The sequence below is a fragment of the Eptatretus burgeri genome, chromosome 3, assembly GCF_056783735.1.
Source record: "Eptatretus burgeri isolate ZD-2024b chromosome 3, Ebu_testis_v1, whole genome shotgun sequence".
Classification (NCBI taxonomy): Eukaryota; Metazoa; Chordata; class Myxini; order Myxiniformes; family Myxinidae; genus Eptatretus; species Eptatretus burgeri.
In genome coordinates, this window is record NC_140963.1 from 107,770,403 (window position 1) to 107,797,473 (window position 27,071).

Here is a 27,071-nt window from a genome sequence, read left to right on the forward strand (position 1 = left end):
AATCCGCTTGTGAAGGTAATCATCTCTCTGGCTATTCTCAGAGCTGCCTCCACGCCGGCGAGACTGCCCTTTCACTCAAGAATATTGGCAAGAACTGCAAACAGCCATTTCTCTTCAGTATTAGTCTCCCATATCGACTGCCCCTGATGTTAACTCAGCCTGGGAGTTCTTCCACAGAAATGTGGAAAAATGCACTCCAATCTCAGATGCACAGCACATTCCATCACCTGCTGAGCATGAGTGGGTGTTGAAAGACAGTGCATACAAACTAAAGATGTGTAATTGCAGTGCTACAAACTCCTCTCTGCAAGTTACTTATGGATGTAAATCATCCCAATTTGGCACCAATTCCTGCAAATGCAGAAAACATCAAGTGCCACGTACCAATGCCTGCAAATGTGACAAGTGTACATGCATGAATGAGGATGAAGAGGGTCAGATTCGGATGCACAGGACCGACGATTGAAACTGGAGTAATATTATCAGTTTCCCAGCTACTGTGCCTGAGATTGTGCCCTCACCTTATTAGCTGCCAAAAGTAATACCCAATGACATTGTCTGTCCTTTTATGCTTTTGGAACTTCAGGGAGACAAGTGGTTATCACCAGGAGACATTGGTATCATGGAATATACCACTGACCAGGACCATCTTAACTTGTCTTGATGAACCATTCAGGGGATCAAAGTTGATGTGTGACCAACAAGACAATTCCTTGTCTCAAATATTTCAAATTAATCACCCCCTGGAGGAAGAACTTTGTTCCGTTTCACCTTGAAAACCCGATGTGATTGACCCTTGACCCCACATATGATTGACATGACTTTTTTCTGCCCAATGGTTAGAGGAAATTGTTTTACGCATACTGTAAAAGTTTCACTTAGTTGGGATGATCTGTTGGCTTGTAATCCACTTTTCAAGTTGGGTTTACGGAGCGGGAAAAACACTGACCCTTTCCTCCCCCTCCCTCACCCCTGTAACTCGAGAATGCGAACTCCGATCAAAAAGTTGCTCGCAGATTCTGAAAAAGCGCGTTCTCAGTTTCATTTTGGCATGTTTGAAAATCGGTGTACTTTGAGGTGGAGGTAAATCAATATTTTGTGACCCTTATTCCCCTACGGCAGTTGTCTTTGTTCATACTAGAGTCAAGCAAGAATATCTCAAACTTGCATTTTTACAAGTGGTCTTGCAAGCATGCATCGATCATCAGTGCTATAAACATATGAGCTCCATTAGTAGCATGCCCTTGATTTTTTTCACTTATGCAAGCACATTAATTATGCATGAAAAGGAACTGCATTAGAAAATCTGAAATTATCACAAGAAATAAGACTACAAAAGTCAGGAATTCAAATGTCTTGCATTACCTAAACCGATAGCTTCTATCACGATAGCTACCTTTGCACCATGAAATAGGAAAGTACAGATTTTGCAAATTTTTGTCACGTCGCCTTTCCAGCAGTCAGGGCAGGAATTTGTCATTTGTTCAGGGTGTCGCCCCCATTTCGTAAGACACTGTGGTATCTGTAACGTTTACCAACAACCAGTGCCGGCAGACGGGTCCTCGGGATTAACGTCCTTCCGATGGATGGTGCACACATTGATGCCTCACCCTACATATGAAACACCAGGGTAACAGTTTATAGTTGGGTCAAGACTCAAACTGAGACGAGACAGCTCAAACGTGAGTGTGCATACCTCGAAGCTATCCTTCCAGCCCTCGATATCCTATATAGTATGCACTATACAATTACTAACCACATATTAAAAACAGTATTCTAGAGAAATATAATGAAAATCCAACAACATGTATATATGCATGAAAAGATCACATCAAGTAATGAATGTTCTTGAATGCTTTTTATAATAAAATTTCCAAAGTTAATCAAAAACAGCATATTTATTTTTGAAACAAAATGATTAAAATCGGGCCGTTTTTCATTAAAGAAAAAAAAAAGTTACGAGGTTAAACAGTCCTCCACATTTCAAACAGATATCGGGGATCTCCGATTTTCGGATCTGCTCTCATTTCAACACTATCCCAAAATAATGGAATGTTTTGATCCACCTAATAAGGCCGCTAAATGTGACTTATTCTGACATTGCATTTCATTTTGGGAGCTCAGCAAATCATTTAAAAATAACTTTTTGGAAAACGAGCAAATCAATATTAATGCTTTCAGATTCCTTATGAAAGAAATGTTTTGTGTGTGGGGAAATACTGTAAAGCTACCTCTTTGTGCAGTACATGCAATGACAGAATGCATACACTGAAACGAGTTGGGCACAATGGCCTGGCGCTGCTTCCAGCATCTCCATCAAATACATCCAAAACCAACCAATTAACTTTCAACTTGATTTATTCCTGAAGACTAGGTGTATGACGACTGACCTCGTAAATCACCGACATCTTTTCGAGAAAGTCCTTGGAGTGAGGTCTCAGGCGTACATAAACCTGGAGGAGAAGTATATGTTTTTACAAAATGAAGAGTTTGCACGTGACTTTTAAATTGCAATTTTGCCGACGTGAAACCCCAAATTCTTCCCGGAAAGTCAGAGATATCAAACATTCCAAAGGTGACACCCCCTCAAGGTTCCAGCAAGTTGCTGCTTGGGTTCACTGCGAGTGAACCAAAGTAGCTAAGCATCAGATTAATAGCACAAGTAAATGACAAAATGAGGTTAAATAAGCAAACAGAAACAATACGCTGATAATGGAGGGACCAAAATAAAAATTTAAAAAAGATTTTATGAAAGTGATTAAATCGCTTATTACGTACAGGTCAGTGTGAAAAAAATGCCATGCTTTTTGTTTATACGGTAATTGCCCATATGACATGGAACAAAATGAAACTAGAGCAAAGTCCATCTATCCATTGGGACCATACTCTGTGCAAAGTATTGGTGCTGCTGAAGCAGTCTCCTTGGCCCTTGGACACAAACCTGGACGGGTCGCCACTCCAACACAGTATACCAACATGCTGGCACTCATTCTGACGACTTCGGATGGATTCCAGGAAGAGTCAACCACACCTGGTATTCATTCAACAGCAGAGTGCGATTTGAACTCAGCGTTCTAGGATTCCAAGCCCATCACTGTAACCATTAAACCAACACCAGGCATCGAGCAAAGTCGATGGTGTGGAATTGCAAATCCCCATGCTTCCCACCCAAAGCAAGGTTGAAATATGGCAAAAAGTTCCACCAGTAATGACCAAATGGAAATTTGGAGTTTAAAAAAAAAAGAAAAGGTTTTGTCCACTGTGACCCTAAGTCCCCACACCTTGGGGCATGAACCGGAGGACAAATCCCATATATCATTACATATTTCATGGAAACTGCAAAGTTGATTGCATATTTAAAAAAAAGTTCCATACAAAAAAGGTCTCATTCATGATTAACTTTCCTGCAAATGTCTCCTGCTCTTCCTTTGCTCCAATTGGTTCATCTGGTCATATGCTTGTGAAAGTGAACATCTCTGGTTATTTTCAGAGAACCACCTCAATGCTGGCGAGTCTGGAATTTCACTCACGCAGATTGATAGGAACCACAAGCAGCCATCTCTCTTCAGGACTGGTCTCCCACATATACTGCCCCTATGTTAACTCAGCCTGGGAATTCTTACACAGAATCCTCCTGCTCTCTCTCAGGCACAGATTCATTCCATCTAGTCTTCAATTATCCTACCCTTATTCCCTCCCATGCTGCACTGAATCCTGTGGTGAGGCAGTTTCACTGAAACAAATTGCCTTCTCTTCTTGGAAGGCAAACTTGGTGCATTCCAAAAAGTCCACAAGAAGTGTGTGCTCACTTTTCGGAGAGCCAGAAAACAACATCTGTCCAACCTCAAGAATGAACTTTCAAAGTTGTCTCCCTCTAAAACCTGGTGTTGCCTTGCGAAATCTGTCTCTGGTGTATACTCCCCTTACATCCCTTCCCTCTCTTTAAATGGCACAACAGACTCCACTCGTGAGAAAGGCGAATGCCTCAATTCTGCGTTTGCTTCCAAACTTGTGTCCCCAACCCCTTACTCTCGTTACGCATCCTTCCCTGTCATACCCAACTGCTCCTGGACCCAGTGTCTATTGTACCTGAGAAGGTAGAGAATTTTGTGCCAACACTAGATAAGATTCTGACTGTTAATGGACCGGTTGGCATCAGCTCACGTGTCCTAAAAACCTGTTCTGCTGGTTTTGCACATCCTCTCTCCAACTATTCTCCCTGGCATTTGTACTCAGTCATCTTCCATCTACTTGGAAATCTGTCAACATCAAAGCACTACATGAAAAAGTGCAAAAACTGATCCGCTCAGCTACAGACCTATCAGCTTACTTGCAATCATCAGCAATGTCATGGAATCGATCATTACAGCTGATATGAAAACCTTCCCTTTCTCTAACAACCTCATCTCAAATCACCAATTTGGTTTCAGACCAGGTCACTCCACCTTGGACATGCTGCTTTCACTCACCCAACAATGGATGGAGGCCCTCAATGTCAGACATGAGTTCAGGGTCGTCTCTCTGGACATATCCCTTGCTTTTGATACAATCTGGTATCCCACATTGCTCTCCAAACTATGTGCCTATGGCATCAAAGGCAAACTACACACAACTCACCGACTTCCTCTACTCCCGCAGTCAACATATAGCACTCAACGGAATCCTTTAATCTCCTCTTCCTGTCAAGGCTGGAGTGCCACAAGGCAGTGTTCTTAGCCCAGCCCTATTCCTGATCTTCATCAATAATCTCTCTGACTCTGGAAAATCCTCTTCATCCATTTCCTCATGACTCCACCCTCTGCCATGATATCTCTCATCCTTCAGACAGGCAGGCTGCAGCCTTCTCAAACCACGAGCTTCTCATGAGCAGAGTCTGTTGTGGTGACACAATCCCCCCCCACACCCCCACAACATCTACATTCTGAACAATCCTCTTGAGGATGTTTGGTCATTCAAACTCTTGGGTCTCACCACCAGCCATGACTTATCTTGGACAAATCACATTTCAACATTGGCCTCCAAAGTCAGCCACATATTGGGCATCCTCCATCATGCAAAGTCCTTCCTTGGGACACCTGAACTCCTATCCATCTACAAGGCCTTCATCCGCAACATCATGGAGTGCTGTTCACCCCTTTGGGCTGGCTTTCATGCCTCACATCTTGCTCAACTTGGCGCTGTGGAAACCAAGACCTTAAAGATCATTGGAATCTGCAGCGCTGAAGCTGAGTCAATGGGCTTATCACAAAGCCATCACAGATAGGTTTGTTGTCTCTCTGTCCTCTGCCTTTCTGTACTTTTCCCCATCCTCCCCCTGCCCCCACAGAGGTTTATGCAGGGCTCCCACGGTCCACAATCAACCCCCTCCTGGTAAAACTACCCAAATCCAGGGTCAGTGCTCACCTCCACCAATTTGTTCCTCTTTTTTCCTGTCTGTTGAATCAACTTCCACATCCTCTTAAATCTCATTCTTCCCTCCAGGTCTTCAAAACAGCTGTTCACCACCATCTCACATCATCCCCAATCCAAAAACATGATCTTTTCTACCCTCGTTAATAAACTCCACCCAAATCCCTCTGAATTTTCAGTTTTTTTTCCTCCTTAGAGTTTCCTTTTCCATGCATGCGTGTTTTGCATCCTGTTTTTGTCTGTTACATCCTGATCTGTTCAGTGTACTAGCTCTTCCACGAGCCTCGACTATGTACACAATAAAAAACAACAAAAAGTGCCTGCAATTGCATTTTTTGGTGTTTGACCTTTTGACCCCACACAGGATCACAGGGGACGGGGCCAAAAGTGATACTGCTCTCGCACCTTCTTGCCATGTGGTGATCGAAACTACCAAGTTTGGGGAATTTCTGCACAACCGTTTATGAAGAGATAGTGTGAGCAACAGACAGATGGAGCAGATTACAATATCCCCACATTTTTAGCTTACCTGGACTTGAGTCCAGTGAGCTGATGCGATTGAGCAGTGTCTGTAGGTAAGTCAGTCAAGTCAGTCAGTAAACACCGGTCATTATCGCTTGAACCAAATGCACGATTCTAAGAAACATGGCCACAAGCTTCATATCTGATGCCTAATGGAGGTGGCTTGACCACATCAAAATTTGCACTCATTAACAGGTTGAAACCAGGCCTATAAAGTATTTTTTAATCCTGCCCTAATCTACAGGGGACATTGCATCCTGCCCTAACCCTAACCTACAGAACAAATTTGATATTGTCATACATCTCCAGAGGATTCCATCTATCCTTGAAGATCCTCAATGCACATTAGCACCTTCTTGATCCCCTTTCTAGAGCAATTGCACTGTTTTTTGGACCGACTGACTTACCTTAAACAAATATCTCTATCCAAGGGTTTTCCAACACACCAATATCCTCTCCACTGCCCAATTCCTATCCTGTTCTGCCTCTTGAGCTTATTCAAGCAAACATCCCAAGTAAAGTACAAATTACAAGCCATACAATGCTTGCTTGCTTCGTTGTCTTAAGCACACAGCATGCCCTCGTCGATGTGCAAGAGTTTATTTGTTATTTAAATGCTTGTGATTAGGTTTTGATCTGCATTGGATAATCAATCACTCTTCAGCACCAACTGTGAACGGGTGATTGTAGCTCGATTAGCATCCTACACAGTCTAACTGTTAAACAGCCTTGCATAAATTGGGCTCAAGTTATTTAATTATATAGCTTCTCAAGCTTCTTATTCTTTTCATTTGTTGCACACAAAGTCAAAGCTCGTGCAAGAGCTGGAACATAGAACAGAACACTCTAACACAGTGGAAAGCAGGGAAACACACCAGCAGCAGGGCATGGGGTTGTAAATAAAGGACAAATTTAATTATTCTCGAGGTCAGGCAGTTATCATGTTTCCCCATTGGCCCTTTCTACCTCCCCACTCCTCCTCACCTTATGCCTCTGCCCCCACAAAAGAACCTCTGTCACTCCCCTATGCAAGAGTTGTCCATCTGGGTATTCACTTCCTTTCTATGTTGAGCAGCTTTGGAGCCACTCTGAAATGAAGACACTCATTCACCTCCCCTTATGAAGATGTGACCCCACAGAACGGGATCACCTCTTTATAAAGGGAACAAACAAATAACTATCTTTTGGTCGATTTGCTCTGAGCATAAGGAGTACCTCTATTTGATATTCATCCATATCATTTTAACCACACACCACCAGAAATCTTTCCCATCTCTGGAATGTGACATATGGAATAAATAAATTAATAAACAAGAAAAAGAGCAAAAAAAGATCACAGACCCTCACCAGAACTTGTTTTGTATGGTGTTTGTGAACTGGTGTGTTACATAATTAACTAGAGGGGGAGTACTCGGTAGAGTGCAAAACCTCCGCCGCCAATACTGATAGGTCACTCAAGTGAACCTGATATCCTATTCATTCAATTTGACGTCAACAGTGCTCACAGAGTTATAGTTTGCAACTTTCCCTTTTACTTTTAACTTTTACATCCTCAATTCATTCGTCATAACTAGATTCCTTGAGACAGAAATCGATTTTACGTGGGTATATCCACCTGAAGTTCCAAAATCAGCCGCAATTATAATTTTGGCATGTTTTTTTTTGTTGGAAATCACTTATAACATGTAGAAATGTCAAAAAAAATTGAAATTTTGTTGAAAAAAAAAGTTGGAAAATTTTTTCTAACAATTTTTTTTTGGGGGGGGGGGTAGAAATGCAAAAAAAAAAAAAATTCAAATATTTTTTTCAAAATGGCCGCCATAGCGGCCATATTGGATTTTGGGCCAAATCCAAAATCTAATGGCATGATCCTTGGACCATACATAATCCCCCCACCAAGTTTCGTCAAAATCCGTCGTGGAGTTTTTCTGTAATACTGTTCACAAAAAAACAAACAAATAGAAAGGGGTGAAAACAGTAACCTCCGATCTTCGATGGCGGAGGTTAATAAGAGACATAATTAGAACTGCCACTTTATAAATACCGGCAGTGATGACCAAGTACCAAGGCGTGCTGCTTTGATTGGACACTTGACCCAAAACCATGACTAAAAAAAAATATTATTATTCAAACGAATTGAAAATGGGATTAAAATAAATTCAATTCAAATCAAATGGAAGATCAAATAGGTACAGTCCTGCATTGGAGAAATCCGAAGAAACCCAAACAAGCAAAAAGCAAAGATGAAGCCATCAGGAGGAACCTGGATAAGATTCACATTTCAGTTGCTACCAATCTACCCTCAAACCCATCCAGGCACAGCGAAGTGATCCGAAATTGAAAAAAATAATGATAATAAATAAATAAATAAATAAATAATTATGGCTGCCAGATCATGCATCCGATCAAGTTGAAATTCAAAACATGTATTCCCATCACTACTAGATCATAACTGTGAAATTTCATGTTGATTGATTAAGTGTTTCAGGAGAAAACACGATTCAATATTTTCTTCAATCCAATATGGCTGCCAAACTGTGTGACCTATCAATTATTCCTTCACAAAATTGTACACCCACGGCTTGGGGAACATTTATGTGAAGTTCCTCTCAATCTGCCCAGCCGTTCTGGAGATTTTCTTTTGTAGGTTTTTAGGGTAAATCCAACATGGCTGCCAAAACATGTGATCTATGACATATATGTGAACCTTTTGTTCCTCATGGATAGGCAGCCAGACTTGTAAAGTTTCACCTCGATCTGTTCAGCCACTTCAGAGAAGAAGATTTTGTTTTTAAAATAATATGGCTGCTAAATCACGTGACTGATGACGTCAAGTTTTATTTTCTTCTGTGAACCATTTTATCCACAGTGGATCCACATGACCCTCAATTTTCATACTGATTCGATGTAGCATTCTACATATGCAATTATGTCATAAAAAATAAAAACAAGCAAAATAATTAAATAAAAATCATACTTATTCCCCATGATGAGTACTTGCCATGTGCAAATTTTTATGCTTTTCCTATATGGCTGCCATACCACGTGACCCATGTCATAAAAAAAAAAAAAAAAAACGTTTTTACAGCCATTTTTCCCTGCTGTGCAGGGGTTTGGCTTTTTCTTGAGGCAATGTTTTATGGCCGGATGCCCTTCCTGACGCCAACCCTGGTCGCCTCTTACGACACACAGGGATATGGTACACCTATTCTAACCGGGACCAGTACACCGGGACCAGTACACTGGCACTCATTTCGCCGACCTCGGAAGGATGACAGGCTGAGTCAACCCCCTGGTGTTAATTCAGCAGCCAACGGGGCTTGAACTCAGGACCCTGGGATCCCAAGCCGCCACCCTAACCACTAAGCCAACAACAGGCTTTATGTCATAATTATCATAAATTATCAATATGTCATAATTATCAATAAAAACATTCTGCACAAGTAGTCGCTCCGATGGTGAAAATTTTGTCTCAATCTGACAAGCGATTGCAGAGAAAAACACGAAAGTTCTGTGCGGACAAACAAACAAACAAGACAGGCAGAGACAGACAAACGGACCCAAATGGAACACCCTCTCCTTCGACGAGGGTAATAAAAAGCCGTCACAAATCTCCACAATGTGCGTGTTTCACTTGCATTACGAACATGGCAGGAAGGGCCATCAATATATTATGCACACACAAAAAAAAAAAAAACAAAGGGGGCAATGGGGTGGGGAAATAATCAAAAGCCGATCTTGTCCTGCACATTCTGTAAATCCATACACTATACGATTTTTTTTCAATTCACAACTTCATAAGTATCAATTTCAATTAAATGGTGATTCTAGTACTCCGTAATGTTTCATTTCTTTTCAGCACTTCCAGTATCATGTTCATATTAACCATTTAAAAAGGGTGCAGACGTGTAATGAAAATTAATTACATCACATTACACCGAGTGATGACATTGACAACTGCAAGCCATCTGGAAATTCAAATTGGATGCTGCTGCTACAACTTGCGATTGGATGTGCAACTATTTTGCTGGATTTTGACGGCCAGGATTATGTGCGTGCACATCAATCAATCCGCGGATCGCACCTTGTATGTGACATCGTGGAAAGGCACCTCAAAGCTGAAGCTTGCATCTTGCAGTGGCATGAGGCTACAGTGGACAAGTGTCTCATCCTAAAGCCAGAAATGAAAATAAGCATAACAATAATACAAAGGGTTTTGTACAAAGTGTTCCTTTAATTGAGATTTTGAAAAGATAAGTTTCCTCCACATTATCTCATTTTCCTCCTCTTTGTTCTTTCTCTTACTTGTATCCAACTGTGGCCCCATTGTCAATATGTTGCCTTTTTAAGCTCAATCACCTCGCTTTCCATGACCCAGGATTTAGTACAAAAAATTAACCCAATGCAACATCGTTTGCTTATAAATGTTTGCTGCATTTAACAAAAGCTATATAGTCAAGTTTGATTTTTGTGCCAACCATTCTAAGGAGCAAGGTGACAACAATTATAAGTCGGTGCATCAAAGAGAGAAACTGCTTGTGCTCATTCACTTCTAATGGCAAGGCAAGTTTCTTCACCCATGACACAAGGGTAAGAACTGTGACACAAGAGCCATGACAAGTACAGCTCACGACTCAAGGATTTACAAGGAATTAAGGTGCAGGAGGCCATTCGGCCCATCATGCCTGCACCACACCAATACCAGATTTAATCAATCCGTTGATACCCCTTCCCTTCGTATGCAGCCTTTTTTGGCTGCTCTTCTGGTACTTATTTCACAGACCTCAGAAGGATGACAGGCTGAGTCAACCCCCTGGTGTTAATTCAGCAGCCAACAGGGCTTGAACTCAGGACCATAGGGTCCCAAGCCACCACCCAAACCGCTAAGCCAACACCAGGAATTAAACAAACTCCATGAACATTTTACTGTAGCACGGGGTTAGCCCACTCCCCGCAGCAAGGGGTTACACTATCCCTGTGAGTTACACTCAACACTGACACAAACTACCGTACCAGCCTATCAGCATCAATGTAAAAATCAGTGTCAAGACGATATGATAAAAGGAAGAGAGAAAAGAAAAACAAACAACATAATTCGACGTCACAACGTCGACCAATATGCCTTCGCCCACATTGAGCCTTTGCTTAAGCTAACTTTGACCTAAAACCTGAAGACCATTTGACCTCAATATCTAATTGGTAAATATGTATCATGGTACATGAACTTAATTAAATTCAAATCCCTACCTCAATACCAACATTTGTACCTGATATGACCTTTGACATTTGACCTCTTGATGTGATAATCTAATCGGTTCAATTTGCATCATAATATATACTTATGCCAAGTTTGGTCAAAATCTCATCAATGGTTCACAAATTAGCACAGCAGCAGAATTTTTACCGAACGGGATCTCTGACCTTTGACCTCGATCTAAACAGTTCATCTTTGCATCATTATACATACAGTAATAACTCGCCATACGCTGTTTCTCAACACACTTGTTTCCGTTTTAGGCTCATACATTATGACTCAACCTCCCTCAAATGAAATTGGACATTTTGAAATGTTAAAGGGTTCTGGAAGGGGCACAACATATTTAATGCAATCAAGAACATCAACGAGTCTTGGAAGGAAGTTACGTCTGCAAACCTCAACAGTGTGTGGACAAAACTCTGGTCTGATTGTGTTCCTCGCTCCCACGAGAGGCGATTCAAGATGTCATTGAAAACGTTGTTGAAATGGGCAGACAACTGGAGTTCAAGGAATAGGAGAATGAGGACGTTGATGGTTTGCTTGAATCCCATGGAGAGGAGCTCTCCAATGAGGACTTAATGCACCGAGGAGAGCAAATAGTTGCTGAAGATGCATCTGGGACCGTCAAAAAAGTGCCCCCGAAAGCTTTGTTGACCAAAAGGCTTTCGGAGAGCTTCAAACACATCAATGCAGTGACAAACATCATGCAAGAAGATGACCCAAATGTGGAAAGGAGCCTCAATGTTGCAAGGGTCTTCAGTCAGGGAATGCAATGCTACAGGGAACTTTATGAAGAAAATTTAATAATGGCTGCGAATTACTCTCCCTTGAACAATTCTTCAAGAAGACTTGTCAGGCGAATGCCAAGAAGAGTCCTGATCAAGATCAGCAATCATAAGATCGACCCCACAGCGCTGTTCCTTGCCAGGATTCAGATCCTGATTTGTAATAATAATTGTTTCAGTTTTAATGTGATTACCTCCACCACCGAAGGTGGATGGAGGTTATTACCTCTGTCTGTCTGTGTTTGTTTGTGAACAAAATATCTCAAAACGTTGTGGACGGATTTGGACAAAATTCTGCGGAGAGCTTGGATATGTGACAAGGACGAAATTATTAGATTTTGGTGATGATCCGAATTCGGATCTGGATCTGAGAATTTTTTCAGTGATTCTGCACCATTAGATCCCTTCAGTCGTTCATAAGTTATCGTGGTAATGAAAACCGATCACAGACGGACAGCCGGCCGGGCAACCTGAAAACATAATGCCTCTGGTGACTATCAGTGAAGGCATAAAAAATGTGAAGGAATATGAATATTCAAACAAAAAATGTATTTACGATTCACTTGCCCAAATTTGAAGAGGCCATTTTTCTTGAAAATATGGGAGAACCCGGCAACATTTCATGAAATATCAGTTCTTATTTTGAGAAACTTGGGAACCAAACTCACAAGGTCGAGAACGAGGCTGTAGATAGGTGTTCGGCGGGTCTTCAGCGGTAGTGCAGGTATTCTTTGCCTATTCAGTGGAGGAATGTTCTTAATGAAGTCATACCTACAAATGGGAAGGAAACATGTCGAGCATCTTTTAAATGTCCATTTAAGTCATGTTCAACTTTTGAGATACTCAACAGTATCTCTTTACTCAAGATGAGTAAAGGTTAACGTCAATCAATTATTTCTTAATACCCAACTTGTTTCCATGGAAAGTGACAGAAATTTTTTTGGGGGAAATCTCTAAATATCAAAATGCACCAGTTCACCACTTGCTTGATATGTGTACCAAATTTCGGAAATATATCTTGAGGGGATTTGTAGTTAAGCTCTGGAAACGAAATGTGATGGAGGGACGGACGGACGAACCCATTTCTATATCCCCCGCTAACTTCGTTGGTTGGCGGGGGACAAAAACAACTTGGTGAACAGGTTGGATGTGTGACAAGGGCGAACTGAAATTTTGGTGAAGATACGGATACTATAATTTGTAAAGTGATTCTTCACCATTGAGAGATCGGGATAAAAATCATGTATGTGTATATATATATATATATATATATATATATATATATATATATATATATATATATATATATATATATATATATATATATATATATATATATATATATATATATATATATATTGTTGTGGTTACCAGATTCGCAAACCACCATTCAGGTCCCTTAGGTGAGGTATCTCGGTAAGTACATGTGTAGTTAGGCCCAAACCCGTTGTCTAGTGGGAATACATGTCATTTATGCGTGCTGCGACTCTTCAGGATAGCCGTTTTTCTTTTACTATCTTTATTTTGGACCAACCGCCATGATTACCACCACAACCACAACATCAACCACCAACCACAATGCCGCTTCACCACAACCGCCACGACCTTCACGTCACACCTCGCAACCGTAGCATCGCCACCGTTCTTGCCCCGCTGTGGGTACCGGTGTTGGACTCGTGCAGGGCGCGCGTCGAACAGCGTGTACAAAATCACGGATTTTGTGCTTCAAAAACGGATCAAAAACGACACACGCCCACTTTTTGCCGTCCAATCGGTGAGCGAGGGGCGATTTGGCCCCGCCTCCAGGACGATCGATATATGCAAATTTGTGGATCAAAAAGCCTTCACGCCCACTTTTTCTCGGGCCAATGGGGAGCGAGGTGAAAGGTCAAAGGGAGGGGGTCAAAGGCGAAGCTACGGGGGGATAAAAGGACCGTGTTCGTCAGTCAAAAAAGGAGAGTCGAGAAAAGAAAGTCGGAGAGTCGAGAGGAGGAGAGTCCAAAGAAGGGTCGAAAGTGTCGGAGAGTCCAGAGGAGAGGAGTCGGAGAGTCCAGAGGCGGAGAGGCGGAGAGTAGGAGAGTCGGAGAGTCCAGAGGCGGAGAGTAGGAGAGTCGGAAGCAGAGGGTCAAGACTTCGCGGGCGGTGGAGCTGCTCGTCGTGTGCGTTGGAGTCGGAACGGAGGGGACGAGCTGTGGAAAGGCGGCGACACCAGACGAGGGGGTGCTCGCGTCGTGCAGGGAGCTGCACCCGAGGGAGGCCGACAGCGCGACCTGGCCGAGGTGGAGACGCACACCAGGGATAATAAAGATCCTCTATACCCCGAGCATCAGCAACCCCCTCCTGTTTCCCCCCGCGCTGAGATAGTGCGACCAAGGGGGCCCCTTTCCCACCCCCTACCAGACACCGCCCGCGAGGCCCGCGGGGTTGGGGCGCCATCGCCGCTCCGCGTCTCATCACCAGACGGGTAGGCGCGACCCGGTCTCGGCCTCAGGCCCGCCTCATCCTTGAGGGTATTTCTTTTCCTTGGTTTTGGGTATGTGTTGTCGGCGCCGTCTGTGAAGTAGAATTGTATAAGTGTTGCCGTGTGCTCGGTAGTCGGTATTAGCTCTGCATTGTGTTTCTCTTTTGCTTTTTGTGTAAATTGAATTGTGTTTTTCTTTTCTGTGTGCTTTTGGTGGAATTGAATATGTGTGCTTCCCGTGTGCCGCGAATAAATGTGCTTTATTATTGAACTGTTCTCCCGCTTCGCTTCGTCATTTCTCCCATTGAATCCCCATCTTGCTTCACGTAAAGGGTTGGTAGTGGGCTGAATACGCCCGATAATTAATCGAACCGTCGAGGTCGACGATAACACCGCTCGGTTATTCTGATAGTACGGAACGGGTCGCTTAAGTGGCCCGTGTCCGAAGTCGACCTGCGGCGAGGTGCGATCGCCCGGTCTACCCTCCGCGTGGGTACTTAGGTAGGTCGGGTCGGCGAGCAACCCTATCCCACGCGGGGGCTGATTGGCTCGATCGCGGTGAGACCGAAAGGTCCACCTGTGACTGGTTCCCGGCGTTAGTCCGAGAGGGTCACGACTGGATTGTCCGTCCGGTGGGCGACGTGCCGCGATTCGAGTTACGTGGCCGTCAGCACGCCGGCGGGCGCGAATACCGCAACACTGGTGTCAGGTCGTGCGATATAAACTCATCGCCCTCCTCGCGGCACTGGTATCGGAGAACAGGAAAACGGGCTCTCCTGTCTCCGGCTAAATTCACGGGAATCGGTCCAGGGGTGAGAGAAGCGACCCCCGATTCCCTCCAAATTACGAGCGAGCAAATTAACCCTTCACGAGAAGCAAGATGGCGTCTCAAGGCGAGCGGGAGCCGGGGGTATTAGAAATGGATGTAGAATGTGTAGGATCCATGGTCCAGGATGGAATCCCCGAGCAGGAAATGTTGATTGTGCAGGAACACGGACTCGCCCAACTGAACCCAGGGCCCGAGGTGGGTGCGGCAGCAGCCGCGGTGTATGACACCTCCCCCCCCCTCTCCACCAAGACCCTTCCCCAACCCCTGCCGAAACGGCTCACTCAAGCGCACCCGACGTGGCCCAGCTATGCGCCATGCTGGCGGCAATGACAAATGAAATAAAAAACGAAATGAAAGGCATGAACGAAAAGATGGATACAAATAAAAACGAAATGAAAGACATGAACAAGCAAATGAATGAAGTGAAAACGACGATGGATACAAATACAAACGAAATGAAAGGCATGAACGAAAAGATGGATACAAATACAAATGAAATGAAAAACGAAATGAACAAGCAAATAAACGGAATGGAAGCAAACATGAAGGAGGAAATGAAAAAGTTCCGGGGTGAGACGCAGAACATGGGCCGATTCCTGCAGGCGGGCATGAAGGCCGTGACAAAGGAAATAATAGTTGAGACAAGGGAGGTAAAGGGTGAAGAGTTGGCAGAGACACGGGAGATAGAAAAAATAGAGGAAAGACTACACGAGGAAGACGGGGTAAGTGACGCACACACACACACGGAGGTAGTGGAGGACAATGGGGGTGAGCTCGCGGAGCGTGCAGGGACCCGGTGCGAGCAGCTGGATGGCCTCCTCCAGGAACAAGGGGAGGGAGTCTGCCCCCTTGAGGCGAGTCACGACCAGGTGAGTTCGGTCGTGCTTTGCGAGGTTGAGAGGACGGGTGCTGTGGACGGGTGCACGGAGAGCTTGGGGGGTATAGAGGCCCCGGAGACCCTTGTGGGGACACGAATCCCCAGTGTGGTTGTCCCTGTGTGTGTGGTGCAAGGTGTGAGTGCGTCCCCGTGTGTGGAAGCGACCCCGTGTGTGAGTGGTGTGGTGGCGATGGTGCCAGGGTACGTGCTTCCCAGCACGCTGTGTGTGGATGAGGCACCGTGTGTGAGTGTCGCCGTGTGTGTGAATGAGGCACCGCGGGTTAGTGCCCCCACGTGTGTGAATGAAACGGCCAGTGTGAGTGAGGCACCGCGGGTTAGTGCCCCCGCGTGTGTGGGTGAGGCACAGTGTGTGGATGAGGCACCGTGGTTGAGTGCCCCCACGTGTATGAGTGGGGCACGGTGTGTGGAAGAGACCGCGTGTTTGAGTGTCGCCGTGTGTATGAGTGAGGTACCGCGGGTGAGTGCCCCCGCACGCGTGAGTGAACGGCCGTGTGCAAGGTCGCTGTGTGCAAGGGAGACCGTGTGTGTGAGAGAGCGGTATGTGAGGGAGATGTCGGTTGGCATGCGGGAGCACGCAGCCGCATCTCCCGGTGTGAATGTGATGGAATGGACTGTGAGCGTCGTGACACGCAGGTATGCGTGTGTGGAATGGAGACGGAGACGGCGACAGAGGAGAGAAAGCCGAGTAGCGGCTGTAGTTGTTTCGGGGACCGTGCCGGGTTCACCCAGCAGTGAGCACGCGGTTCGTGCTGTGCAACGCACGAGACCACCACGTGCTCGCTTGCGAGAGTGAAGTCCCGGTCCGGAAACGCACGCGGTGGATTTGCCGATCCCGCGGACGGACAAAGTTTAGGCAGGATAACGGATTTGGACTGGACGGGTTCTCCACGCGATCGTGTGTGTTAAGCTCCAACGGGCAAAGCACATGTGTTCGCGTGGGGAACCCCTCGAGACGTGGGGCTTGGTTTTTTTTTCTGCGCACGGTGACGTCATGGCTGCACGTGGGGTTGGAATCCGGCAGGAGGGGTATCTCTGCCGGATGGTACCGTCCAAGGAGGGACGAGGAACACATGCAGCTGCATGACGTCACGGGCAGGTGCAAAGTGCGCGAGCTCTGAGTTGCCGCGCAGGTGCTGCGCATGGAAAAAAAAAAAAAAAAGCAAGCCTCACTTTCGGGTGTACAGGATTCCTGGGCAAGGGGTGGAAGACCCCCTTACCTGGGCACAGGATGGAAACTAGTTAGGGGGAAGGGTTAGCTTAGTTAGACCGACTTCATGGGGCAGGGGTAAGTCCTCATGGAGTCCGTGGAATGGATTAGTTAGAGGGATTGTAGCCAGATTTAGGTGGGGAAATTGATTAAAGAGATTAGGAGACATGGACAGACTTATGAATGTGTAGAGGGGACGTAGCTTAGCTACGTAGGTTAAATGGAACGTGCTGTAGTTTAAGGGACGACGTGGGAGCACGAGTTAGTTAGGGGATGTAGATAGGAGGATGGCAGAGTTCAGTGGCGTGTGTGTTGAAGAGTTGGTGAGTTGTGAGGCATGTGCTTGGTGAGTGAGTGAGGCCAGCGGGTCTGTGTGTATGGTGCGAATGGGGAATGCATGGTGCGATGAGTGATTGGGGGGAGGAGTGACTCCCGCCCAAGGGACCCCGGGGTCAGTGTAGATTGAGTTAGCTGGGTTAGTCAAATTGAAAAATGGAGGTCGTTTTGTTGTTGGTGGGAAAGTAGGCTCGAGACCCATTTGGAGGGGTGCAGGAGCCCTGTTGACGGGCTTGGGAGCGTGGCTGCGAAAGGTGAGCATCGCTGAGTGGGTACCCCGGGCACCAGGCTAGTCGGCCACGGTAGGCCAAGGGCCCATGGGGGGCCGGGATAGAGTAGTGGGCACGGGTGCGCCTGCTTGGTGCGGGGGCCCGGGGCGCCATTAGCCGCGTGGGCAGTGTTGTGGGCACGGGTGACCCTCGGAAAGGGGCCCGGGAGGCCGGCCTGCCACGTGTGCGTTTCAGGGGAGGTGCCATGGGGGGCACTCCCCGGTGTTAGGGAGCTGGTAGGCTCGGAGGCAGTGTAGTGCCCGGGGGTGCCATAGCGGGAGAATCGGCAGAGGGTCGTGCCTGCCAAAGGGAGCCACGTGTCCCAGCCAGGAGACCGTGTGAGGGCACGGAGAGAAAATTGGGGGGCGAGGCCCGAAATTGTGAGGACACCAACACAGGCGACGGGAATCTGGGTTGTTAGAACCAATAGTTTAAGCGAGAGGCGCTTGTTGAAAGCCCCGGGGTAGTTTAACAGTTAAATGGTTAGGGTAGATTAGGAGATGTACCCCTCCGCACCATCCATCCCCTCGCTGTCGTTGTGGGCCGCTGGACCCACTTTGGTTAAAGATCGCCGAACTCTGGGGAGGCCATTCTGAGGCTTCGTTGGGCCTCGACACAGGACGTTAGCTCTCCCTTGTTCCCCCATGGGAAGGGAACGTAGGGGTTGGGAGTAGGCTAGGTGACAGGATAGGTTAGCCGAACAAGGACGATAAAGGGGGTTAGGGGACGTTTTATAGTGGGGAAGTAAAAATAAATAAATAAATAAAGTTGGGGCTAAATTGGGGTTTGGACAAATTAAGGGAGTGGGTATGTACAGTGACAGGCAAAGGCGATAGGTGGGAGGGAGACAGGTAGGTAGGTCCGAGCCCGCCTTCCAAGTGGCCAGCACCACCGCACTCCCTCCACCAACCTCCACTGAACGGCAAAGGCTGGCCAACTTCATCGGCTGGCCGTGTTTTTCTTCGAGGCGGAGGCCGGCCAACTTCATCGGCAGCTGTTGTTTTGCAGCAAGGCCTGTGCCATCGGCTGGCCGTGTTTTGCTTCAAGGCCTGTGCCGGCCAGTTCATCTGCCGGCTGTGTTTGCCTGCAACGGTCTTCTTCTGCGGGCTGTGTTTGCCTGCAGCGGCCTTCTTCTGCGGGCTGTGTTTGCCTGCTGCCTTTGCCATGCCATGCCCACTGCCCACGTTCACCAGCCCCGTTCAATTTTTGCTTTGCCCCCCCCCCCTGTTCATTTCCATGTGCGCCAGGATCCGCAAGGCAACAGTTTGCAAGCTGCGAGAACTGCCCTGTTGGCAGCTACAACACGGGCCTGCAGTGGCGGCCCGTGCACCGTGTTTTTGTCCATCCATACATCCGTTGTGCTCATTGCGTGTGCCACTTGAGCTGGCACGGAGACTGCGTTTGTGCAGCCCATGCACCGTTGTGGTTCACTGCGTTCAGTTCAAAAGGGAAGGCCTTGGACTGCGTGTGAGCAGCCAGCCACGTTCCCTGTCACCTGCATCGTTTGAGCCAGAGACTGCATGTGGGCAGCCTGGCTCCCTGCTAACTGCTTTCTTTTGCAGAGTTCAATGATCCTGGGCCATGGTTTAGTGTAAAATTTGTAAGTTAAGGTTAAGATGTACTGTAAATATGAGTGCGCCCCCGGCATGTATGTCTTAGCGCCGGCAATTTTATTTAAGTCGTCCGTGTGAGTGAGTTTGTTTAGATAGTTACGCAGCCCTCAGGTTATTTATTTTGGGGACACGAATACCATGAATGTCGCACTCAGGGATCCGTAGGTAAAATGTACTAGGGGAAAACTACACATGATGGCACACGAAAATTTGACGACTCGGGACGAGTCTGTAAAAAGGGGAGGGGGTAGTGTTGTGGTTACCAGATTCGCAAACCACCATTCAGGTCCCTTAGGTGAGGTATCTCGGTAAGTACATGTGTAGTTAGGCCCAAACCCGTTGTCTAGTGGGAATACATGTCATTTATGCATGCTGCGACTCTTCAGGATAGCCGTTTTTCTTTTACTATCTTTATTTTGGACCAACCGCCATGATTACCACCACAACCACAACATCAACCACCAACCACAACACCGCTTCACCACAACCGCCACGACCTTCACGTCACACCTCGCAACCGTAGCATCGCCACCGTTCTTGCCCTGCTGTGGGTACCGGTGTTGGACTCGTGCAGGGCGCGCGTCGAACAGCGTGTACAAAATCACGGATTTTGTGCTTCAAAAACGGATCAAAAACGACACACGCCCACTTTTTGCCGTCCAATCGGTGAGCGAGGGGCGATTTGGCCCCGCCTCCAGGACGATCGATATATGCAAATTTGTGGATCAAAAAGCCTTCACGCCCACTTTTTCTCGGGCCAGTGGGGGGCGAGGTGAAAGGTCAAGGGGAGGGGGTAAAGGCCGAAGCTACGGGTGGATAAAAGGACCGTGTTCGTCAGTCAAAAAAGGAGAGTCGAGAAAAGAAAGTCGGAGAGTCGAGAGGAGGAGAGTCCAAAGAAGGGTCGAAAGTGTCGGAGAGTCCAGAGGAGAGGAGTCGGAGAGTCCAGAGGCGGAGAGGCGGAGAGTAGGAGAGTCGGAGAGTCCAGAGGCGGAGAGTAGGAGAGTCGGAAGCAGAGGGTCAAGACTTCGCGGGCGGTGGAGCTGCTCGTCGTGTGCGTTGGAGTCGGAACGGAGGGGACGAGCTGTGGAAAGGCGGCGACACCAGACGAGGGGGTGCTCGCGTCGTGCAGGGAGCTGCACCCGAGGGAGGCCGACAGCGCGACCTGGCCGAGGTGGAGACGCACACCAGGGATAATAAAGATCCTCTATACCCCGAGCATCAGCAACCCCCTCCTGTTTCCCCCCGCGCTGAGATAGTGCGACCAAGGGGGCCCCTTTCCCACCCCCTACCAGACACCGCCCGCGAGGCCCGCGGGGTTGGGGCGCCATCGCCGCTCCGCGTCTCATCACCAGACGGGTAGGCGCGACCCGGTCTCGGCCTCAGGCCCGCCTCATCCTTGAGGGTATTTCTTTTCCTTGGTTTTGGGTATGTGTTGTCGGCGCCGTCTGTGAAGTAGAATTGTATAAGTGTTGCCGTGTGCTCGGTAGTCGGTATTAGCTCTGCATTGTGTTTCTCTTTTGCTTTTTGTGTAAATTGAATTGTGTTTTTCTTTTCTGTGTGCTTTTGGTGGAATTGAATATGTGTGCTTCCCGTGTGCCGCGAATAAATGTGCTTTATTATTGAACTGTTCTCCCGCTTCGCTTCGTCATTTCTCCCATTGAATCCCCATCTTGCTTCACGTAAAGGGTTGGTAGTGGGCTGAATACGCCCGATAATTAATCGAACCGTCGAGGTCGACGATAACACCGCTCGGTTATTCTGATAGTACGGAACGGGTCGCTTCAGTGGCCCGTGTCCGAAGTCGACCTGCGGCGAGGTGCGATCGCCCGGTCTACCCTCCGCGTGGGTACTTAGGTAGGTCGGGTCGGCGAGCAACCCTATCCCACGCGGGGGCTGATTGGCTCGATCGCGGTGAGACCGAAAGGTCCACCCGTGACTGGTTCCCGGCGTTAGTCCGAGAGGGTCACGACTGGATTGTCCGTCCGGTGGGCGACGTGCCGCGATTCGAGTTACGTGGCCGTCAGCACGCCGGCGGGCGCGAATACCGCAACAATATATATATATATAATATATATATATATATATATATATATATATATATATATATATATATATATATATATATAATATATATATATATATATATCGCACAATATCTCTGAAAGCTCTGGACGATTTGGAGAAAACTTTGTGGACCAGTAGGGTGTGTAACACGGACAAATTTATTAGATTTTGGTTCAGGTCCGGATGTTGATCTCGCCTAACAGTGAAATAAAAAACATAAATTGTTCAGCCTGGTGGCAGTCTGTGCTCGATCGAGTGCTGTTCTCGTTAAAGAAAGGTGTTCATTTTGTTTCATCACGAGAATGCAGTTACGTCTCCAATAACATCTAGGTATTGGTTATGTAGTCTTGCAATTTCTACATTTGAAAACTGTCTTGTAAGTGATCAACAGCCTGTGAGCTTGGGCTGTTTTGCTGGATATATATATATATATATATATATATATATATATATATATATATATATATATATATATATATATATATATATATATATATATATATATATATATATATATATATTGTTGCGGATTCGCGCCCGCCGGCGTGCGAGCGGCCACGTAACTCGAATCGCGGCACGTCGCCCACCGGACGGACAATCCCGTCGTGACCCTCTCGGACTAACGCCGGGAACTAGTCACGGGTGGGCCTTTCGGCCTCACCACGATCGTGCCAATCGGCCCCCCGCGTGGGATAGGGTTGCTCGCCAAATTCGACCTACCTAAGTACCCACACGGAGGGTAGACCGGGCGATCGCACCTCGCCGCAGGTCGACTTCGGACACGGGCCACTTTAAGCGACCCGTTCCGTACTATCGGGATAACCGAGCGGTGTTATCGTCAACCTCGACGGTTCGATTAATTATCGGGCGTATTTAGCCCACGACCAACCCTTTACGTGAAGTAAGATGGAGATTCAATTAGAGAAAAGACGAAGCAAAACGGGAAAAACAGTTCAACATAAAGCACATTTATTCCGCGGCAAACGGAAAGCACACATATACAATTATACACCAAAAGCAAATGTAAAAGTGACACGACAATTCTGCACAAAAAGCAAATGTAAAAGTGACACGACAATTCTGCACAAAAAGCAAATGTAAAAGTGACACGACAATTCTGCACAAAAAGCAAATGTAAAAGTGACACGACAATTCTGCACAAAAAGCAAATGTAAAAGTGACACGACAATTCTGCACAAAAAGCAAATGTAAAAGAGAAACACAATGCAGATCTACTACCGACTACTGAGCACACGGCAACACTTATACAGTTTTACTTCACAGACGGCGCCGACAACACATATACTCAAAGCAAAAGAAAAAGGGACCACCCTCAACGATGAGGGGGGCAGACGGGCCTGGGGCCGAGACCGCGTCGAGCCTACCCGTCTGGTGATGAGCCGCAAAATGGCGGTGGCGCCCCGACTCCACGGGCCTCGCTGGCACTGCCTGGAAATGGGGTGGGAACGGGGCCCCCTTTTTTTTTTTTTTTTTTTTTTTTTTTTTTTTTTTGTATACCTTGGTCGAGGCTCGTATGAGAGCTAACACACAACTCACAGCAAGGAGGCATGAGACAAGAGGGGCGGGAGTGGAAGGGACAAAACATTGGGGAACAGACACAGGTGAACTGTGGAAGGGAGAGGGATGGGGATGGGACGGGGAACATGGCGAGTAGGGAAGATGGACATTAAAGGGACTTTCAGGAAGGAAAGCAGGAGAATTGAAGGAAGTGGGCTTGGGTGGATTATCGGGGTAGAAAAGATCGAGGATTTGGATGGGGAAGATAAGAGGTGGTGGTGAACAGCTGTTTTGAAAGCCTGAAGGGAAGAATGGGAAAGAATAGAGTGAGGAAGTTTATTCCAAAGGCGGGGAAAAAGAGGAATGAAAGAGTGAAGATGAGCAGTGATTCGTGATTTTGGTAGTTTTACCAGAAGGGGGTTGTTGGCGGACATTGAGCGCCCTGTGGAAATGTGGTTGGGACAAATCGCAGAGAGAGCAGGGGGGCAAGGCTGGAGAGGAGTCGGTAGAAGACAGAAAGACCACCGACCAACCTGCGGTGATTGAGTGAGAGGCCCAAAGACTCAGCTTCATTGCGGGAGATGCCAATGATCTTAAAAGCCCTGGTTTCGACAGCGTGAAGTCGAGAAAGGTGGGAGGCAGGAGCACCAGCCCAGAGGGGGAGAGCAGTACTCCATCAGGCTACGGACAAAAGCTTTGTAAGTGGTCAGGAGCTCAAGAGGGCCGAGGAAGGACTTTGCACGACGGAGGATTCTCTAGTCGGCGACTGGCTTTTGGAGGCAAGGTTGGAAATGTGACTTTCCCAGGAAAGGTCATGGCAGATAGTGAGACCCAGAAGCTTGAAAGAAAAGACTTCTTCCAGAGGATTGTTGAGAAAGTGGATGGGGGGGTTTTGTAAACGGTCCTTTCGAAGAGACATAGTGAGAGTGTGAGATTTGTCTGATTGAAAGACATGTTCCACGTGTTGGACCAGTTTGTGATTTTATCCAGATCTGCAGTGAGCGAAGAAGCTGCTGCTTGCCGGTCTGAGGGATGACAGATGGTACGGCAGAGGGTTGAGTCATCGGCAAAGAGAAATAGAGGATTTTCCAGAGAGTCCGAGAGATCATTGATGAAAACCAGAAAAGAACAGGGCCCAGAACGCTACCTTGAGGAACTCCAGCCTGCACAGGAAGAGGGGATGAAAGAACTCCATTTAGGGCCACACGTTGACTGCGACAGGAGAGGAAGTCTGCGAGCCATGAGTGGAGATGGCCTTGAATACCATGGGCAGAGAGTTTGGTGAGTAGGCAGGGTGCCAGACTGTGTCAAAAGCACGTGATATGTCCAGGGATACGGCTCGGATTTCCTGTCTGGCATTGAGGACCTCCATCCATTGGATGGGAGAGCAGTAGCAGCATATCTAGGGTAGAGTGACCTGGTCTGAAACCAAATTGATGATTGGAAATCAAGCCATTGGAGAAGAGGAAGGATTTCATGTCTGGAAGCGATGATGGATTCCATAACCTTGCTGATGATTGGGAGAAGGCTGATTGGTCTGTAGTTACAGGGATCTGTTTTGCACCTTTTTTATGCAGGGCAGTGATGTTAGCAGATTTCCAAGCAGATGGCAGATGACCTTGGGAAAATGAGAGGGTGAATAGAACAGAGAGAGGGTGAGCAAGAGCAGAAGAGCAGGCTTTGAGGACACGTGGGCTGATGCCGTCTGGACCGGTTGCAGAATCTGACTCGAGGTTTGAAAGCAAGCTCTCCACCTTGTCAGGAGAAAAGGATACAGAGTCCAGGGACAGTTGGGTGCGACTGGGTAAAGTGGGTAGAGATAGTGATGGGTTTGGGACACAAGATTTAGCTGCAAACACCGAGTTTAGACATTCAGCTTTATCACGTGTGGAATCAGCAGTGCGGCCATTTGAGGTAAGGGAGGGGATGGAGGGGGAACATACACCAGAAACAGATTTGATTAAACGCCACCAGGATTTTGAGGAGGGAGAGAGGTTTGAGAGTTCAGACTTGAGATGAGAAAGATGTTGTTTTCTGGCTCTCCTGAGGGTAGCTACACACTTGTTCCGAGCTTTGTGGAAAGAACTGAGATTGCTCCTCAGTTGGGTTTGCTTTCCATGAGGCAAAGGCAAGTTGTTTCAGGACAACTGCCTCGCCACAAGCTTCAGTAAACCAAGGGCGGGAGGAAGGGTAAGACAACTGAACACGAGAGGGGATAAATCTGTGCATGAGGGAGAGCAAGTTTCTTTGAAAGAATTCCCAGGATGAGTTGATGTTTGAGAAAGTAGTGATAGGAGACCAGTCTGTAAGTTTGATGGCTGCTCGGAGACCCTGCCAGTCGGCTTGAGTGAAATGCCAGACTCGACGGCGGTGAGGTGGTTCTCTGATAACAGCCAGAGAGATGTCCACTTTAATAAGGACGTGGTCAGAAGAACCAATTGGAGCGAAGGAAGAGCAGCAGATATTGTCAGGGAAATTTGTCAAAATCAGATCCAGAAGAGATGGAGTACCATTGGTTGAGATCCGGGTCGGGAAGTGGACCGATTGAGTCAGTCCCAATGAGTCACAGAAAGCTTTTGCTGATGTCCCATGGCAGGTGAGAGAGGTACCCACACCTAGCCAACTGGCGTGATGACAATTGAAGTCGCCACAAAAGAGGAAGAGAGAGTTTGGATGAGAAGATAGAAGATGGTCCATGTTTTCGGAGAGTGAGGTGTAGATGGAGTCATCACTGTTCGGTGGACGGTACAGTACACATATAAACATGAGGTGGGAGTGGAGGGGAAGCCGAAGCCAGAGGTATTCCTGGGGGTGTGGGGGAGTGAGAGCAGTGCAGGGAGAGTGAGGAATAGAGTCTTTGATGAAGAGAGCAACACCTCCACCAGGACGAGGCTCAGGTCTGTCATACCGTAAGAGGGAGTAACCAGGGAGAGATACTTGGGAGTCAGACACGCCTTGGGAGAGGAAAGTTTCTGTTAGGCAGATAATGTCTGGTTTGTCAGTGGAAACCTGCATGGAAAGATCTGAAAGGTTTGAGCGAAGGCCCCGGATATTTGAGGTCCACACTTTTAATGAAGAGGTAGGGGAGGAGGCTTTGGTGCAGGAGGTGGAGGGGCGGGGGAGGGTCGGACGAGGGACGAGGGGGGAGGTAAGGAGGGTTGCTGAAGGAGTGTGGGGTATTGCAGAATAGCGAGGGAGGGGGCCGAATGAGGAGGAGAAAAGGCTCTGTGGTGCTGTGGAGAGAGGGGGGACAAGAGACAAGGAAGATGGCAGTTGAGGATTTGAGGAGGTGGAGTGAAGAGATGGAGGTGAGAGGGCAGTGGAGGGAGGCAGGTTGGTGGATGAGAGGGGGGCAACTTAGAGAAGGAAGAGTGAGGGGGATGAAAGGTGGGAGAAAGGTGAGGGGGAATTTTTGAAAGAGGTGAGAGGGAGGCTTGGAGGGAGAAGAGTGGGATGGTTGCTTTGAGAGTGAGAGTGAGGGGTGAGGGGGGTGAGTTGGCACTGAAGTTGGAAAAAAGAATGGTTGATGGAAAGCTTAGCATCCATGGCAAACTGTGGTTTTTAAAAGTTTTAGGTCAGAGATACGATTTAACACAATTCTTGATGGATGCAATGAAGGCGAATTCAGAGCATGGAGAGAAGAAGCGCTGTAATAGTTGGATTTTTTAGGCAAGGAATGAAGGAGAGGTCGAAATGAGAGCAGTCTGTTAAAATAGCAGAAGAGTAGTGCATTGTGAAACAGTAAAGAGTACCACATGTGTGAGAGAGGAAGATGAAGCATTATAAGATCGTTTTTGTTGTTAATATTAATGTATGAGAGAGTTCAACAGATTAGGTCATGGAAGTGTAGAAAAAAAAAAGAAATCGAGGAAGACGAGGAGGAAGTTAAGAGGAAGAAGAAGT

The 27,071-nt window shown here is 47.0% G+C and overlaps 1 protein-coding gene across 8 annotated transcripts in view; it reads right to left on the bottom strand.

Annotated features, from left to right (window-relative positions):
* LOC147030657 (CTD small phosphatase-like protein 3) overlaps positions 1 to 27,071 on the bottom strand; it is a 126,320-nt gene that overhangs the window by 28,714 nt on the left and 70,535 nt on the right. For 7 of the 8 annotated variants that reach the window (XM_085874898.1, XM_085874897.1, XM_085874894.1 and 4 more), the window contains 3 exons: positions 12,642 to 12,744; positions 10,016 to 10,102; positions 2,391 to 2,453 (listed from right to left, as the gene is read on the bottom strand). In XM_085874898.1, coding sequence (XP_085731024.1) covers positions 2,391 to 2,453; positions 10,016 to 10,102; positions 12,642 to 12,744 — 253 coding nt within the window. The remainder of the gene's footprint in view (positions 1 to 2,390; positions 2,454 to 10,015; positions 10,103 to 12,641; positions 12,745 to 27,071) is intronic. The other variant, XM_085874901.1, reaches the window with a different exon arrangement.